The sequence below is a fragment of the Syzygium oleosum genome, unplaced genomic scaffold (assembly GCF_021117445.2).
Source record: "Syzygium oleosum isolate NSW1041296 unplaced genomic scaffold, Sole_v2.1 Sole_v2.08, whole genome shotgun sequence".
NCBI lineage: Eukaryota > Viridiplantae > Streptophyta > Magnoliopsida > Myrtales > Myrtaceae > Syzygium > Syzygium oleosum.
In genome coordinates this window covers 5,899,304-5,917,103 of record NW_026607492.1, presented here as the reverse complement: position 1 = coordinate 5,917,103, position 17,800 = coordinate 5,899,304, and the positions used below count along the sequence as shown (strand labels likewise).

The window sequence follows — 17,800 nt, the reverse complement described above, 5'->3', positions numbered from 1 at the left end:
AATGAGATCCACGTGGAATCCATCAATGATCGACACTCGATTTAATATGTATTAGGCTCATTGAACAAGTTTATGTATTAGGCTCATTGAACAAGTTTTCTTAGATTGATCTTTCAGACACGTTGGACCGATGGTGCTGCAAGCTGAGAATTGTCCAAAATCTTGGGTTAATAACAACTTTCAACTGAAACCTATTTTGAATAAACAATCTCTCAGCTGAGATGAAGTAGCTCTTTTAACATTTTTGGATGAATAGAATTTCTATTGATCACGTGGATCTTATGATAGGGTCCACGTGATTAAAAGTGGCAATTTCCGACAAGACACGGGACATGAGTTGAACACAACATAGAGTTAACGAGCTTGGATTTATGTTAATTGTGTTCATGCTATAATCGTGTCAACTCCTTTGACACGATTAATAAACGGATCAAGTTCGAGTTGAACTCATATGACTTGTTCAATGAAATGAGCCATGACGTCTTGACTAATAGCATGACTTATATTATATCTATTTAATTTAAATTAGCTATATTTTTCTTCTTTTTATTGCTAATAAGTGAAATTGATTAAAGTCGTTGATATAATTGGACCAAGTATTGGAGTAATAATCTTTTCCATAGATTACGCAAAAAGAACATTTATAATCTTATTGATTCTTCTATGAAATGATTAAATTATCATATCAAACTTACTAAGCACATAAATCTTGTGGAAAAAAGAAGTCATAAAAACGACATTTCATCTAGAAGATGCTATTGGGATTGTCGTGTCACGTTTGGATTGGAGTGACCCTATCTGACCCCTTTAATCAAACCGGCTACACTGGGTCGTGTTTGAATAACCTATTTAATCAACAGGTCATGGTCGGGTCAAGTTGTTTTAGATACAATTAGTAGCAAAAGGATTCCAGTTAACCTATATATCGGTATAAATCTCTGAACAGAGACGGCACGGACACAACTTTGGAACGTGAATTGTCACCCCCGCACATGATCAACAATCCAAATGGGACTTGGTAAAACATGATTTGGGATTGTTGACACCAAAATAAGAATTGGCATAAACGCTGAGTCGGCTTTAATGCCGAATTTGATGTATATGGAAATTAGCCATCCTCCGAAATGCGTTTAGATAGAATTCGGAAACATGCTGAGGAGCAAGCATGAATGACATCATATCCCGAATTCGGTAATTGATGAAGATCTGTTTATTTACCGAAACATGGAAAGTCATAGTTCGGGACGTTGGAATATTAATGCCTCGGAATGTTGACTTTTTCCCGAAATTCGGGAAGTTTACGCTTCGGGAATATACCGACATTATAGAAAATCGGTAAAGATGAATCACAGCCTAGCCACGTAAGTCACGATAGCCGGAAGTTATGAGCAAAAAGCGGGGATAGTGAGCACGAGCATATTGTGGGGAGTTACTTGTCCAGATTTGAAGTCACCCCAGCTGTTGAGATCAAGTTTTGGCGGACAATTAGAAAGGGCAGTTATTGGAAGCGCCAAAGTTCAAAGTTTGAAAACACAGAAATAACCGACGAGCAGTTACAGAATGAGAAGAGATACAAATACTCAGAAGAAAGGAGGAGAAAGGACCCCAACAACAATGCAAAAAAAAAAAAAACACTCAAGCTTATCTGCACTTTAGTTTCCTCTGTACCTTTACTTCCTGTATTTACAGCTTCCTGTAGCTTTAGTTAACTTTCAAGTCCTTTACAGCTTTCATAGGAGTATTGTAACGTAGCTTGGAACTTTGTTGATCTCAGATCCATTTCCAGTCCATTCGATTTCTATCCATTCCATATAATCATGTGTTACACTCTGTTTTTTGCCACAATTCTCCTAGAAGTCAAGCCACAAAACATATCTTAATGAAAACCGAAAATCGAGGTTTCGGTAAAAGGTATTCCTCGTCATAAAACGAGCGAACATCTTTTTGGTACGCCCGGTGGGACCTGCGTGGTAAGATTTGGAGAAATGGTGAGAACCAGGCAATTTGAAGGAATACCGGTGGGTAACGTCAACAATCCAGTTGATGGAGCACATTCTGAGCATTCTGCGGCTAATCAAGTTGAGGAGAATGCCGACATTCCTCGGCAATTAACTGAAGAACAAGCCCGCGCGTTGGCACCAGATAATACCTTGGTAGCCACGATGAAAAGGATGTTTGAGGAACAGCAGAACGACCTTACCAATCATATAGTGTGACATGTGACTGATGTGATAAAGCCCATGTTGATCAATGCTATAAATGAGGTAATATCGCGTCCCGGTTCATCTTCTCAAGTTCCACCCTTCTATGCAAATTCTCTTGGGACAACATCGTTCCCACCAACATCGGGACCTCCTCATGTTGGATATAATGGTAATGGGGGATAAATTCTCAACCTCCTGTTAGAATTATACCAAGGCCAGAGAATCCTACTCCTATAAACCTTATGAATGGTGTTAGTGCTTATAATTTTCCTCAAAATGCCCCAAATGATGTTAATTTGGTTAATCCCATGGTCACAAATGCACCACCAATGCTGAACGTGCCTCCACCAATAAATATGCCTAATGCTGACTATATCAGACCACCTGCGCCTCAACCATATCCTCATATGATAGAAAATCCTCTTTATAGGCCACAATTACCCGTTAATTTCAACATGGAGCAGCAGGGGGTGAATAGACCTCAGCAGTTTGATCCTAGGGGTCAAGATCCTTAGTTAGGCCAGCAGAATTTAAGACCATGGAACCCAGATAGAGTGGCAGAATTAGTAATGCAACAATTGGGAGCAGAGAGGGGATTGCCAAGGCCAGTATATAGGAAGCCGCATCCCGATTGGGTTGATAACATACCATATCCAAGGGGTTTCAAGATGCTAGATTTTGCTGTATTTACCGGAGAGGAGGATCAGTCAACTGTGGAGCATGTGAGTCGATTCTTGGCACAATGTGGAGAAGCTGGAACTAATGAGTATTTAAGGCTAAGGTTGTTCCCATTGTCTTTGTCCAAAACATCATTTACTTGATATACAAATTTGCATGCGAATTCTATTCAAACATGGGCCGAGATGGAAAGGCAGTTTCATTCTCAATTTTACCGAACGGTACCAGAGGTAACGGTAGCCGATTTGGCCAAGATGTATCAATGTGGTACCGAGACAGTAGATCAGTTTATTGCACGTTTCAAGAAATCCAGAAATCGATGTTTAACATCACTCACTGAGAAGGAGTTCACAGATTTAGCTTTTAACGGTTTGAGTTTTAACCTTAAGGAAAGATTTGAAGGACAAGCCTTTGACGATCTCTTTCAGTTAAATGCTTGGGTTTCCAAGTACGAACACTTGTTGAAGGAGAAAGATAAGAAGCCGAATAAGGACAATCGGCAGACAGTGGCACTTTCTGAAAGTACCGAACATGGTGCTATAGCCGAAGAGGAGAATGAGATAGTAGTAGCAACCATGGTGCTTGAAAAACCGTATGTGTGTTTAGCACTTAAACCGGCTAGGGTGAGAGATGTGTCCAAGTTCAAGGCTAAGGAGACAAATAACTATTCCTTTAATATTTACAAGTTAGATGAAATATTTGACCTACTGTTGAAAGATGGAATGATCAAATTATCTTAAGGACAGGTAATCCCGTCAAAGGAGGAAATAGCAGATAAGAGATATTGCAAATGGCATCACTCTACAACTCATGATACGGTAAATTGTATTGTGTTTAGAAAGACTATTCAAGAGGCAATTCGCCAAGGCAAGATTAAATTTGCCGAAGACAAAGGCAAGGCCCTAATGGAAGTAGACACAAACCTTTTCCTAAACATGATCAGCATGGTTAATATACGAGAGACAACAGACGATGACAACAAACAACTTTGCACTCGTTGTCATCAGGAGCTGACTCGGCAAGATCGGGAGTTTCCTAGGTTCCAATACGTGAGAGGAGCGAGAGGGAGATACAGATCGGGATCATTTGTCCGCAGGATAAGCAGACCACAGGCAAAATCTGAGATTGTAGCTACCGAAAACTCTTCGGAACAAGTAAGAGATGAGGAAATTTACTCAAGGCAGACAGCACAGGTGCTTGAAAGAAAAGATGTTAGTCATAGGCATGAGAGAAAGGAATACCACCCTGATTCATCTCGACTAGCCCCTCCAATTCGGGAGTTAGTTACGCAAGTTCACGAAGAAAACGAAACATTACCGAAGTTTGCAAAGAAAAAGAGTTTATGGCAGCGATATAAGGAAGGTGATCCCAAAGTCGGATTACTTGGAGAGCCTAGTGGGAAATTTGACTTTGTAGTCTATTATGGAGATACGGATGATTATCCACCTCCATCATTGCTAGTTGAGCCGACTGGCTGGGGAGATGAATTTGACGATCCACCATCATCAATTTCTCAGGAAGTCCACAAAAGAAAAACAGTTAAGGTGCTGTATGACCCTCCCGAAGGAAAATGGTCAATAGTTAAAGCGCCGGGACAGGCATCTTACAGAACAATCAAGAGGCGTTTCCAGCGAATGAGAAACAGAGAAAGGAATTTTGAGAGTGGTCGAGCTAAAGGTACAGCAAGGCAAATTTTACCTTTCACATCTGTCAGCAGGAAAGGTAATTGGGTCTGGAAAAGAAACCCTGATGAAAAAGATCGGATTAAACCAGAACTAGGTGATTCGGGAAGTAGCTCTCACATTGAAATGAAAAAGGGAGTTTCTCAAGTTCTACAGACAATTAATTTTGGGCAGATCACCGTAGCTCTCAACCCAAAACAACAAAGAAAAGTGAAGCAAAAGAACTTGGATCCTAAATTGTCACAAGAAGATGGCAGAAGTTACCGAACTGGCTACTCCAAGATATCAAAGAAACATGATTCTCCAATACGGATAAACATGGTCCACGCTAAACTTCCAGCGAAGTATGGAACTAATTTGATAGTAAAAGAAGACATCGAACACATTTCAGAAAAGGAGACAGCCATGGCAGAATTTCAGTTCCCCGACAAAGAAGCCATCAAGTTTGATAAGGTACCTTATGAAAAAGCAAAACATTTAAGCTCCTTGATTGTTTTAGGCAGGGTCAATGGTAAGTCTGTCGGTAAAATCTTTGTAGATGCTGGAGCTACTTTGAACCTCATATCTTACAAATACTTCAAGAAATTAGGAAAAGATGACAATGATATTATCCCATCCAATGTTCAGTTATCTGATTTTCTTGGGGAAGTTACCGAAGTCAAGGGGGCAATAGTGCTGGATTTAACTATAGAGTCTAGGTGGTCTAAAACGACTTTCTTTGTAGTAGAAGCTGATGGTTCATATAATCTGTTGCTTGGAAGAGATTTGATACACTCTAATCAGTGTGTACCTTCAACGTTACATCAAATATTGGCATTTTGGAATGGCGAGAAAGTGGAATATGTTGAGGTAGATTCGGGATATGCTTCAATCGGATGGATTGACATTCGGGATTGTTCACATGAGGGTTATGCTGTCGAATCATCAAAGACAGATCTATAGTCCTTTGCTTATTGCCGCTTCGGGGATATGAAGGCTGAATGGATCCCCAAGTCAAGCTTGGCATTAGAAGAATTACACATTCTTTATGGAAAAATAGTTCATATTGCAAAAAGTTTGCGAAAGGTACTTCACACATTTGGCGGAAATGGCACAGCAAAATGTTGAAGTCTCAGACTGTATTGATGAGTAGGAAGAGTTGTTAGTCAAAGAAGAAAGAACAATGGAGGCTCAAGATCCATTATTAGAGGTTGATATAAGAGAGCCTGGTTGTTTTCGTCCAGTGTATGTAAGTACGTTTTTGCAAGGGGGCATGAAAGAAAAGTTGGTTAACCTGATCAAAGAGTATAAAGATTGCTTTGCATGTGACTATCATGAAATGCATGGTTTGTCAAGAGACATTATAGAACATCGCCTTTCAATCAAGAAAGGGTTTCGTCCGCAAAAATAATTAGCAAGAAGATTTGCTCCAGATGTGGTCGATAAAGTCAAAGAGGAAATAGAAAGGCTGCTGAAGGCAAAATTTATTGAAACAGCCAGGTATGTTGAGTGGCTTTCAAATATTGTCCCTGTGAAAAAGAAGAATGGAAAGCTGAGAGTTTGTATTGATTTTCGGAATCTAAATAATGCCACCGCAAAGAATGAATACCAAATGCCCATGGCAGATATGTTAGTAGACTCAGCGTCGGGAAATGAGATGTTATCATTGATGGATGGTCATTTGGGTTATAACTAGATTTTTGTTGCTAAGGAAGATGTCCCGAAGACAGCATTTAGATGTCCTGGTGCGATCGGGACTTTTCAGTGGGTAGTTATGCCTTTCGGATTGAAGAATGCAGGAGCTACATACCAGCGGGCAATGAACTTTATTTTTTATAATATGATCGGTAAATTCTTAGAAGTTTATATTGACGACGTGGTGGTTAAGTCAGCCCAAGAAGATCATCTGGATTATCTCGAACAGGCATTCATTAGGATGAGGAAGTACAAATTGAAAATGAATCCAACCAAGTGCGCCTTTGGAGTACGAGTAGGAAATTTCTTGGGATTTTTGGTCAATCAGAGGGGAATTGAAATTGACAAGAACAAAGCAAGGGCTATCATGGAGCTTTCCCATCCTACGTCAATGAAACAATTGCAGATGGTGATTGGAAAAATAAACTTTCTTAGAAGATTCATTGCCAATTTGTCTATTAAAATGGAGCCGATGACACAGCTTCTGCGTCTTAAAAATCAGGACGAATTTATATGGGGAGAGAAATAACAAAAGGCGTTTGATTTGATCAAAGCTTATCTAATGAATCCTCCTGTATTAGTGTCGCCAAAAGCAGGCAAACCACTGAAATTGTACTTATCGGCTACCGATATAACTATCGGGAGTATGTTGGCACAAGAGAATGAAAGTGGAAAAGAACAAGCGGTACATTATTTGAGCATAACACTAACTGATGTTGAAAAAAGATATACCGCAATTGAAAAATTATGTCTATCTTTATACTTTGCTTGAATGAAGTTAAGACATTATTTATTGCCAACTAAAGTGCATGTGATCGGCAAGATTGATATAATAAAATAGATGCTATCCCGACCTGTTATAAAATGGCGTATAGCCAAGTGGGCATTTATTTTGTCTGAGTTTGATTTGATATATGTGCCGATCAAAGCAGTAAAAGACCAAGCCATTGTTGATTTTCTTACCGAATACCCATGTTTACAAATGGAAGAAAATGAGCAGAGCTTCAGTCAAGTGCTACCATGGACTATGTACTTTGATGGATCACGTGCTAAGAGTATGGCTGGAGCAGGATTGATAATAATTTCTCCCGATGGGGAACTTACAAGGTGTGTCTGTAAGTTAGACTTTGAATGTTCAAATAATCAAGCTAAATATAAAGCGCTGATTATTGGCTTGGGAATATTGATTGGGTTGAAAGTACAGTTTATCAAAGTATTTGGTGATTCACAATTGGTGGTGAAACAGTTAAAGGGAGAATACCAATGTTCAAATGAAAATTTGATTGGTTATTACTATTTGGCTAAGAAGCAATTAGAACAATTCAGAGAATATGACATAATCCATGTTAAAAGAGACACAAATTTTGAGGCTAACGAGTTAGCTCAAGTAGCTTCTGGATACCGAATATCAAAAGAGTTGGCAGACATCACAACTACTATAACGCTGTCGGTACCTTCTATTAAACAAAGAAAGATACTGATAGCAGTTAGCAAAGTAGTTCGAGAAGAGGATTGGAGACAAACCATCATCGAATATTTAAAGAACCCAGATTCAAGAGATCGAAGGCTGAGGATGCAGGCCCAGAAATATGTTATGTTAGGAGAAGAATTGTATCGAAAATCCTCAGATGGATTGCTCTTGCGCTGTCTTGATGAAGATAATGCGAAATTGGTTATGGCAGAAGCACATGAAGGTATATATGGAGCACATCAAGCAGGAATCAAGATGAGATGGCTGTTAAAAAGGTATGGATATTTTTGCCAGCAATGATGCAGGATTGTATCAACTATGCCAAAGCATGTCTTTCGTGTCAAAAGCATGGACCGTTGCAGCATGTACCTGCTATGGAGCTCCATTCTATCATAAAGCCATGGCCATTTAGGGGATGAGCAATGGACATAATAGGTAAGATCTATCCACCTTCTTCTCATAAGCATAGTTACATTTTATTGGCTTCGGATTACTTTACAAAGTGGGTGGAAGCCATTCCATATAAGAGTATTACACAGAAGACTGTGGTCAAGTTTATTGAAGAAAACATAATTCATCGGTTTGGCCTGCCTGAGTCGATTACTGCGTACCAAGGAACAGTATTCACTGGAAGAAAAGTAATAGAATTTGCACGATCAAGAGGAATCAAAATGGTCTATTCCACACCATATTATCCCCAGGCGAATGGACAAGCTGAAGTAACTAATAAGGTTGTTATTGGACTGATCAAGAAACATCTAGAAGAAAATCCAAGAAAATGGGATGTTCTACTGTCGACGGTGTTGTGGGCATACCGAACATCACGAAGATCAAGCACAGGTGTCAGCCCTTATATGCTTACATACGGACAAGAAGCAGTTTTACCGATGGAGATAACAGTACAATCTTTAAGAGTCCAATTGCAGAGCGAAATGTTGTCCGAAGATTATAGGGATTGGATGCACATAAATTTGGATGAGCTAGACGAAGTTCGTGCAGCTTCTTTGGATCAGTTGATTGCACAAAAGAGAAGAGTAGCCAGAGCTTTTAATAAAAGGGTTAAAGTCAAATAGTTTATTGTGGGGGATTTGGTGTGGAAAGCAATTTTGCCATTTAATCTCCAAAACAAGGAATTCGGTAAATGGTCATCAAATTGGGAAGGCCCATATTTAGTTACCGAAATGCTCAGTGGGAATGCATACAGATTGATGGATGTCAATGGAAAAGAACTATCACGTTCTATAAATGGGAAATTCTTGAAGAAATATCATCCATCAGTCTAGGAAACAAAAGGAAATTAGTCTATTCATTCGAAATGAAAGTACATTCTAATCTTGGTGACAAAGATTTGCAAGTCATTAACAAGTTTGAGGTTTTGGGCTACATAATTAGAATGCAAGGCAAGATCCCGATGGAGTTTAGATTGTTGTCCCTCGAGATACTCCAGGTGACGAGAATGAAAACGGACGATTTCAAACCTCTCCCAAGCCTCTTGAAGCAATTGCCTGTACTTGTTTGAAGAAACTTCAACCATAGACTAAAGATTTGCAAGTCATTAACAAGTTTGAGGTTTTGGGCTACATAATTAGAATGCAAGGCAAGATCCCGATGGAGTTTAGATTGTTGTCCCTCGAGATACTCCAGGTGACGAGAATGAAAACAGACGATTTCAAACCTCTCCCAAGCCTCTTGAAGCAATTGCCTGTACTTGTTTGAAGAAACTTCAACCATAGACTTAACATGGGAAATTTCATCTCTGAGTATCCTCCGCTCCACGCGATAATGATTGGAAAGAAAATTGAGAAGTTGACGTGTCATCTCAACGTCATCTTTAGCTTGAGTACAGGAGTCCTGAGCTTGAGCATATTTCTCTTTGGAGTTTCGTAATCAGGAAGATTCTTCCTCAATTTGAAGATGAAGGGCGTCAGCTTCCACAATAATAGGCTCCAAATTCCAAATTCCAAATTTCTCTCACATTATGTTCGAATTCATCAAAGCTAGCAGGGAATAAAGAGCATAGCTCCCAAACCAGATCCAAGAAGGCAGAATCTGCAGACAGAAACACTTTGGATCTGAAGAAGTTTGTCAAATCGGTAACTTCTACCTTATGCTTGTGATTCAATAGTAAAGCATGATGTCCTTGAGACAGTAATTCGTGCAGTCGCCTCCATAAGGATCTATCACCTAGATAGTAGAATAAACAAGTTGTTCATGTTAAATAGTTGTCAAAACCCAAATCTGGTAATGTTCAGTGGAAAATTTACCTTCATGGGAAATGCGACATCTTTGTGATCGGGACCAAAGAAGCAATTGAGATGAAGAACCATGTGAAGACATCATGAACAGGATTGTAAGTTCCCAGGAAAGATTTGGTAGCTTGGGCAGTTATAAAGGTAAAGGATATGGAGCAGATCGTGGGTAGTAATGCACCAGAGTTTTTTTTTTTGGAACTAAGATAGAGGCAGAACGTGGTTTATGCGTATGGACAAACAGTTATCAAGTCGGTAGTTAGTGATTTCAGAGCGGATAAGCGAAAAGGAAGGTTATTATTGAACCTTTAAATTATGAAAGTTGCAATGGAACAACTTTCTTTGAGTTGGTTTAAATGTCAAAGGAGCCAAATGGAGATTAGGTTTAATCTTTGGTTAAGAGGGTTGAATTATTGATGTGGACAAAGCACATCGTCGGAATTTGTATTATCGGGATATTAAGTGAATGTAAAGGAGACCAAAATCCAGCAAGCGAGTCTTTCAGTTTATCTCCATTTGGCCAATAGAGCTTTGGCCTCGATTACAAAATCTCTCAATTCAGTCTCAAGCCTATGGTTTTCATCCATAATTTCAGCTCTCTTCTTTTCATGGACTCTGACCATCCCGATAGAAGCATCAAATTCTTTCTCCAACTCTCGACACTGCTTCATTTTGCGCCTGAGTGTAGGACAAAAGGTTGAAACTGTGAGCTTCTGTTCTTCTAATTAGGCAGTCACCATCCTTAGCTCTGCCTCAAGCTCTTCTTTCCTGGCCTCCAAGCGTTGAAGTTTGCTCTCTTCAACTTTAAAATTGTTATAGAAAAGACGAGCATCTTCACGCTTACGGGTTAGCTCATCTTGGATTGCCAGTCCTCGGTTTTCCCTAAAGAGAAGGCGAGGGAGTTGATCAAGGTTGACTCTTATTGTGCTCACAGCATCCGCGAAGCCAACAGCGAAGAGATCAATTTTGTCCTGGAAAGGCTCAGATAATACAAAGGATGGATTACCAGAACATACTTCTTGGAAGAGAGTCCTTGCCTGGCACTCTTTATTAGAGTCATTGATCAATTTCCCATAGCCAGGTTCCAATAAGTTAAGGAGCTTTTCCCATTTAGCTTTGGCTACTTCTTTGGGAATTTCGGCAGACATTGATAAAGTTGGAGACTCTAGAGAATCAGGAGCTGTGGAAGAGCTGGGATGAGTACCTGCTAATATCCTTTCCATTTTCGCCTGTTCAGCCTGAGAAAAAATTTCTATCTCAGCAAGTGGACTGGGTACAACACGAGATGTGGAGGGAGGCAGAACAGTAACTGTATAAGTAGCAGGTAGTAATGGTACACTTGATGCTCTTTCAGAAATTGGAGTCTCTTGAAGCACAGGAGTGGGCTCATCAGTAACTGCGAGTAATGGTACACTTAATGCTCTTTCAGAAATTGGAGTCTCTTGAAGCGCAGGAGTGGGCTCATCAGTAACTGCGAGTAATGGTACACTTGATGCTCCTTCAGAAATTGGAGTCTCTTGAAGCACAGGAGTAGACTCATCAGTAACTGCAAATATTGGCCTATGTATATTAGATGACAGCATAAAATCTTGAGTCAAACAAAAGGTAGTAACATTTACCGATGAAAGATGAAGGAAGATCTTTTTCAGATCCTACAATAGGGGCAGGAGTATCCTTTAGTGGTATACTCTCTTTTGGATTTGGAACAGAGGGTTGTTCTTGAATCAATTTAGCCTCTGTCAAAGGAGCAATAATCATTGGTAAAGGATTGGAAGATGGTGGGGCAGGAGCCTTGCTAGGAAGAGAAACAGGAGAAGCAGCACTGGGCTGATAGGTCTTAAAAGTTCCTGGATTAATCAGAAGATAAACAAGTTAGTGCTGTAATAACCTCCAAAAGTAAAGCATGAGAATTACCTTTTAGAGTGCGTGGCTTTATCATAGCTCGAAGTGTGGGTTCTGGAGATTGACTCACTACTGGAGAACTTTCTGGAGATGACTCTGAGGATCGAATAATCACTCTCCTAACACTACGCTTTGCTGATACTTTCTTTGGAACAGATGAGTCTGAAGCTTTCCTTTTCTTGCTTACTATAAGAATAAAAAGTCAGATTGAAGATTGAGTATCATACAGAATATATGAATATGGAAAGGCAGAATCAAGTTATCTTTAGAAGACTCTGTTGGTTTAGTTGAAGGCACATTTGCAGCTTCAATTGCTTTTGACGCTGTAAGAGGAATAGTATCCCTTATCTTCAAAAGAATCTGATCTAGAGGATCAGAAAACATTGTCTTTCGATAGCCATCCCACCAGAGGTCGAAATCAGCTGAAGAACGATCGGGATATCCAGTAAATTCGGCAACACGAGATAATCGATGAATACCCCGTACCAGTGTGGTTAGCTCAATGAAAGGTTGATTATCTTTCAGCTTGCAGGATATTTTATCAAAGGAAGCATAAGAGAAAGTATAAAGGGCTGGAACAGGAACCCCTTGAATTAGCCTAAGCTGTTTGGCATAGTATTGGGGAGAGTAAATTTCAAAACCAGCAACGAATCTGCCTTTTATTGAAAATCTTACGGAAGATCAACGAAGTCGAACGTGCAGGAAGTCACTCCTATTTTCGGAAAGGGGAAGGTAGGACTTGAATTGGGGAACAAAGAAAGGAGAGAGGGAATATGGGTTCTCTTCCACAGAATAGATTTGAGAAATAAAATACCGAAGATAAGAAGATGGCTCTTCGAAAACAGGGATTAATTTCCTACTCAAGGCCTGGCAGATTGGTTGGTCAGGAATGGAAATCGAAAAGGGTTGGATAACTTGATCCTTAGAAAACCAGGCAGGGAAATAGAAAGCCGCCCATGCTTGAAGAAGCCAAAGAGGACCACCAAAAACCCCACTAACTTCTTCTGAAACAATGGAGGAGGAAGCATGGGCTAAACCCCGATATAGCAAGGCTAACATGGTTTTGCCTAGAGCAAGTGAGGTCCCTGATGCTAGAGCGGAGGCAACAACAACAAAATCATTCGAAATCCTAACTATGGGGTGGCAGAAAAGGAATTTACAGAGCCAGTACAAAAGAAAAGCAGTATGCTCCTCGTCAGTAACTACACTCTCCCTCTTGAAGAATTTTTTTATGAATGCCCCATAGGTCATTTCAGAATCAGATAATCTACCAAGCATTGAGCGAGAATCTAGAGACAGGGTAGATGGGTCTGTACCTAAAGGAGAGAGCCCAGTAAGGCAGTACACATCAAGCAAAGTTACCGACATAGGAGAGAAAGGGAAAAAGAAGCAGTTAGTAGAGGTTGACCAAAAACAAAATAAAGCTCCGATCAATTCGCGATTCAAATGGTAATCAAAGCAGCTGAGACGCAGAGCATTATGAATCAAAAGGGTATCCCAAAGAGGACCCTTAGAAGGAAGGAGTCGAAGATACCATTGATAGAAATCAGGCTTAAAGTCAGAAAAAGCCCTAAGGCGAGGGGGACGAGAGTGCCACTGATATGCCAAGATAGATGATTCATGGACTAGAAGTACCTCAAATTGGTGACGTGGGGAGTGGCTTGATAGGCATTTTGGAACAGAGAAATTATTGTGAACTGCTGGACCAAGGATGTAAGAATCCTCGTAGTCATTCTCCACGGAGAACAGATGAAATTCTTCATTGAAATCTTCGGAATCTCGGAATAAATAGTAGCGATCAAGGGCGTCTGATGCGGAAAAGGAAAAAGTTTGATCCTTGGAAGCTTTTGAAGCCATTAGGTTCAGACGAATATCGAGAGAGAGTGCAGAGAGTCGAAAAATTGCAGAGAGTCGAGAAGGTGAGAATGCAAAGGAACGAAGAAAGGAACGATTTTTAGAAGAAGTGTTTTGAAGACGAAAGGGCAAAGCGCGCGAAGCGAGGTGACGAAGCGACAGCAAGAATAAAATGTAAGTGTCTTTTCTTCTGGCATTTAAAAGAATTAAAAGTTCTTTTAATCCTTTTAAAAGGGGGCATCTGTTGACACCAAAATAAGAATCGGCATAAACGCTGAGTCGGCTTTAATGCCGAATTTGATGTATATGGAAATTAGCCATCCTCCGAAATGCGTTTAGATAGAATTCGGAAACATGTTGAGGAGCAAGCATGAATGGCATCATATCCCGAATTCGGTAATTGATGAAGATCTGTTTATTTACTGAAACATGGAAAGTCATAGTTTGGGACGTTGGAATATTAATGCCTCGGAATGTTGACTTTATCCCGAAATTCGGGAAGTTTACGCTTCGGGAATATACCGACATTATAGAAAATCGGTAAAGATGAATCACAGCCTAGCAACGTAAGTCACGATAACAGGAAGTTATAAGCAAAAAGCGGGGATAGTGAGCACGAGCATATTGTGGGAAGTTACTTGTCCAGATTTGAAGTCATCCCAGCTGTTGAGATCAAGTTTTGGCGGACAATTAGAAAGGGCAGTTATTGGAAGCGCCAAAGTTCAAAGTTTGAAAACACAGAAATAACCGACAAGCAGTTACAGAATGAGAAGAGATACAAATACTCAGAAGAAAGGAGGAGGAAGGACCCCAACAACAATGCAAAAAAAAAAAAAAACACTCAAGCTTATCTGCACTTTAGTTTCCTATGCACCTTTACTTCCTGTATTTACAACTTCCTGTAGCTTTAGTTAACTTTCAAGTCCTTTACAGCTTTCATAGGAGTATTGTAACATAGCTTGGAATTTTGTTGATCTCAGATCCATTTCCAGTCCATTCGATTTCTATCCATTCCATATAATCCTGTGTTACACTCTGTTTTTCGCCACAATTCTCCTAGAAGTCAAGCCACAGAACCTATCTTAATAAAAACCGAAAATCGAGGTTTCGGTAAAAGGTATTCCTCGTCATAAAATGAGCGAACAGGGATCATGCGATGTTTTTCTTTCAAAGGAGAAAAGAGGCTCGAAGTTCATTCCAACCCCTTCTTCTTGTCTGATTGAAAAAACGAAAACTGCAAACCCTTTTCGGCGATTCACAGCAACACATGTTTCAGACATGATCAGCCCAACCCGCATACAGCGAAGCACATAGATGGATGGGGGGAGTCCATTGGACCGACAACAAAGGACGAAGCCGCCGTCCTCCACGATGTCTTACCGATTCCGATTCATGCGTTGCACCATCGTGCACACGCGTCGGCCCGATGTTACATTAATCCCGTCCTGCTCGCCACGTGAGAAGCTGGCTACCATTTTGCGCTTTTGGAACTCCGGCGACTCGAGAGAGTTTTCGCACATGCGTTTCGTTTTTCTTCAAACGGGGAACGCCAGCCACGCTCACCGTCGCACTTGCTTTCAGACGCACGACCGAACAAAAATCCCTTGTTTCTTTATACCTCTCTCTCTCTCTTTTCATCAGGCCATCCTCGGCCCCTGGAAGACGGTGATCTGTCGTGCGATACTCAATGCGCCATCTGATAACGAAGCATTGCAGATACGAAATCGAAGAGTCCGCGAGGCGCCAATCATTTGACTTCAGGGCTCGTCTTAATAGCCCGAGATCAATAAGAGCCGCGTTCAGATTCGGGAAAAGGATCGCAAGCAACAATTTCCCGAACACTCAAGGTCAGTCTCAACGTTACAAATTCAAGCGTACACTAGTAATTGCGCAAGCTGAGCATCTAGTAAACCCACTTGCCGCTACGTTCAAAGCTTTTTCTGTCATGAAAACTTAAGAGCAAGACAGGATTATTGCTTCGAAGCGAAGGTGGGTATATGCTCTTGTTGAAACCACTCTCGGGAACTCAGGAAATATCTGGAATCTCCATCATATTGTCCATATAGAGACAATGATTCCGAATTCAACACGACATGATTACTTCAAGTTTTGGAGTGATGGACGATATCAGAAATGCAAATCGAATTGTCCAATATAACCCCGTTTGTCTTAATGTCTTCGCTAAACTTCCATCACCCATTATCTGTACTTACGGTCGAAACCTTAACCTTGGAATCCAGTCTTTCCATAGGCAAAAACTACAGATTGCAGTCGTGTAGTCCAATCTTGATTCTTTACCCCCAGCAAGACTGCGTAGCCAAGAAAGAGCAAGTGGGCATCGAATCCCTTTACGCCCAGAAAAACTTAAGTAAGTCGATGAAGCGATGGAGAGAGACCAGAAATCAAAGCAAAGGATTAAAAGCTTTAGCTATCACCATTCGGTAAACATCAGACAAACTCTTCTTTAAACCCTAGTTACAACCATCTTCTTCATCAACCCCGGTTTTATTGACGGAAGAAGAAAGAAACTACCAGACGCAGCGACGTCCCATATCCCATATTCACATTCGCATCTTCCCTCACCAAAAAGACAAAAGCCCAGAATTAACATTACATTCTGTTTCCCCGTCCCCCCGCGCTCCTACCTCCTCAAGCAGCAGCTACCTTCTTGGCTCTCTTCGCAGCGGGAGACCTGATGGACTTGGGCTGCTTCGGCTTCGCAGCCGCCGCCTTCTTCACCGGCTTCTTCGCGGGCTTGGCCGCCTCCGGCTTCCTCGTCCGCTTGGCCCTCGGGACGGGAGCCGCCTTCGCCATGGCCGCCTCCTTGGGCTTCTTGGCGGCCTCCGCCGCCTTCCTCGAGGGCCTCGGCGCGGGCTTGGCGCTCTCCTTCTTGCCCGCCTCGGAGAGCTTGTACGAGGCCTTGACCTTGGTCAGCTTCCCCTTGGAGGCGGAGTTCTTCAGCTGGAGCGCCAGGGTCTTCCTGAAGTTGGACGGCAGCACGGCCTTGTGCTTGTCCTCCATGTACTTGGCGATCGCGTACGGGCTCGATCCGCTCTTCTCGTTCAGCGCCAGGATCGCCTCCTTGATCATCTGCTCCAAAAACAAGAGAAACCGGCACCCGTCACATCACGAACGCTCTGCGCAGACACTAATCGATCGAGTCGTGCGGTCAATAATACCTGGAAGTAGGGAGGATGCGAGGCGGTCTTCGGCGGCCTCGGCTTCCTCTCTCTCGGAGCCCGGGCCTTCTTCTCCTTCACCGGCTCCTTCGCCGCCTCCGCCTCCTTCGGCTTCTCCTCCGCCTCCGTCGCCGGCGCCGGCGCCGGAGCCTCCGCCGGCGGCGGCTGCTCGACGGCCGGGGCTTCGCCTTCCGCGGTGGTCGACATGGCCTCGCGGTCGCAACTGAGCGGTGGCAGCAGCAGCGGCAGCAGCAGCGCTAGAAACTTCGAAAAGGTTGTTCGTAGTAGCGAGAAAGGCTATGAAGAAACTCCGAAATGGCCTCCATCACTATTTATACGGAGGGGAGGATCTGTGGCGAAATCGGACGCGGAGCCTGATTGGTCCGCTTCGGCTCCCGAGGATCGCCAGGTGGGGGAGAGGGAGAGAGATCTGGGCCGGACACGTGGGGAGGGATCGGACCGTTGCTTCGGGCTTTCCGTCCCCGATGGGGAATTTTTCCCCAGGGGTCAGGGGGAGGGGAGGATAGGGGGGGGGGCCGCGGAAAAGAAACGTGGACGAGGATTTTTTGGCCGCGGGACCTGTAGAGCTTTTTGGTCTTCGTTGGGGGAGGGGGGGGGGCGGGTGTGTGTTTTCTTGCTGGCTTTGGGGCCAAATTCGATTGCTTCTGCTTCGATTCTTGGGATGAAATTCACAAGGGCTTGAAGCACGGAAAGTGTAGGTTCCAATGTGGCTTGAATCATCCAAAATGGTTGGGGTTTGGGTACTGTGGCAAGGTGTGAAATGAGAGTGGTTTGCTTCGGTTGGCCCCTTCCTTCTTTTTCCGGTTTCTGTGTCAAATGAGACTTCCTTATCCTTTCGCGTCGAGGGAAAAATTGACACGGACGGTCCCTCAATTGTGGTATAACG

The 17,800-nt window shown here is 42.2% G+C and overlaps 1 protein-coding gene across 1 annotated transcript; it reads right to left on the bottom strand.

Annotated features, from left to right (window-relative positions):
- Nucleotides 1–16,116: 16,116 nt before the first annotated feature.
- LOC115687422 (histone H1) lies at nt 16,117–17,196 on the bottom strand. Its single transcript, XM_030612982.2, has 2 exons — nt 16,894–17,196; nt 16,117–16,804 (listed from the first exon to the last, which is right to left on the bottom strand). Exons 1-2 carry the CDS (start codon nt 17,098–17,100, stop codon nt 16,364–16,366), a joined length of 648 nt encoding a protein of 215 aa, XP_030468842.1. The 5' UTR covers nt 17,101–17,196; the 3' UTR covers nt 16,117–16,363.
- Between the last annotated feature and the right edge of the window lie 604 nt (nt 17,197–17,800).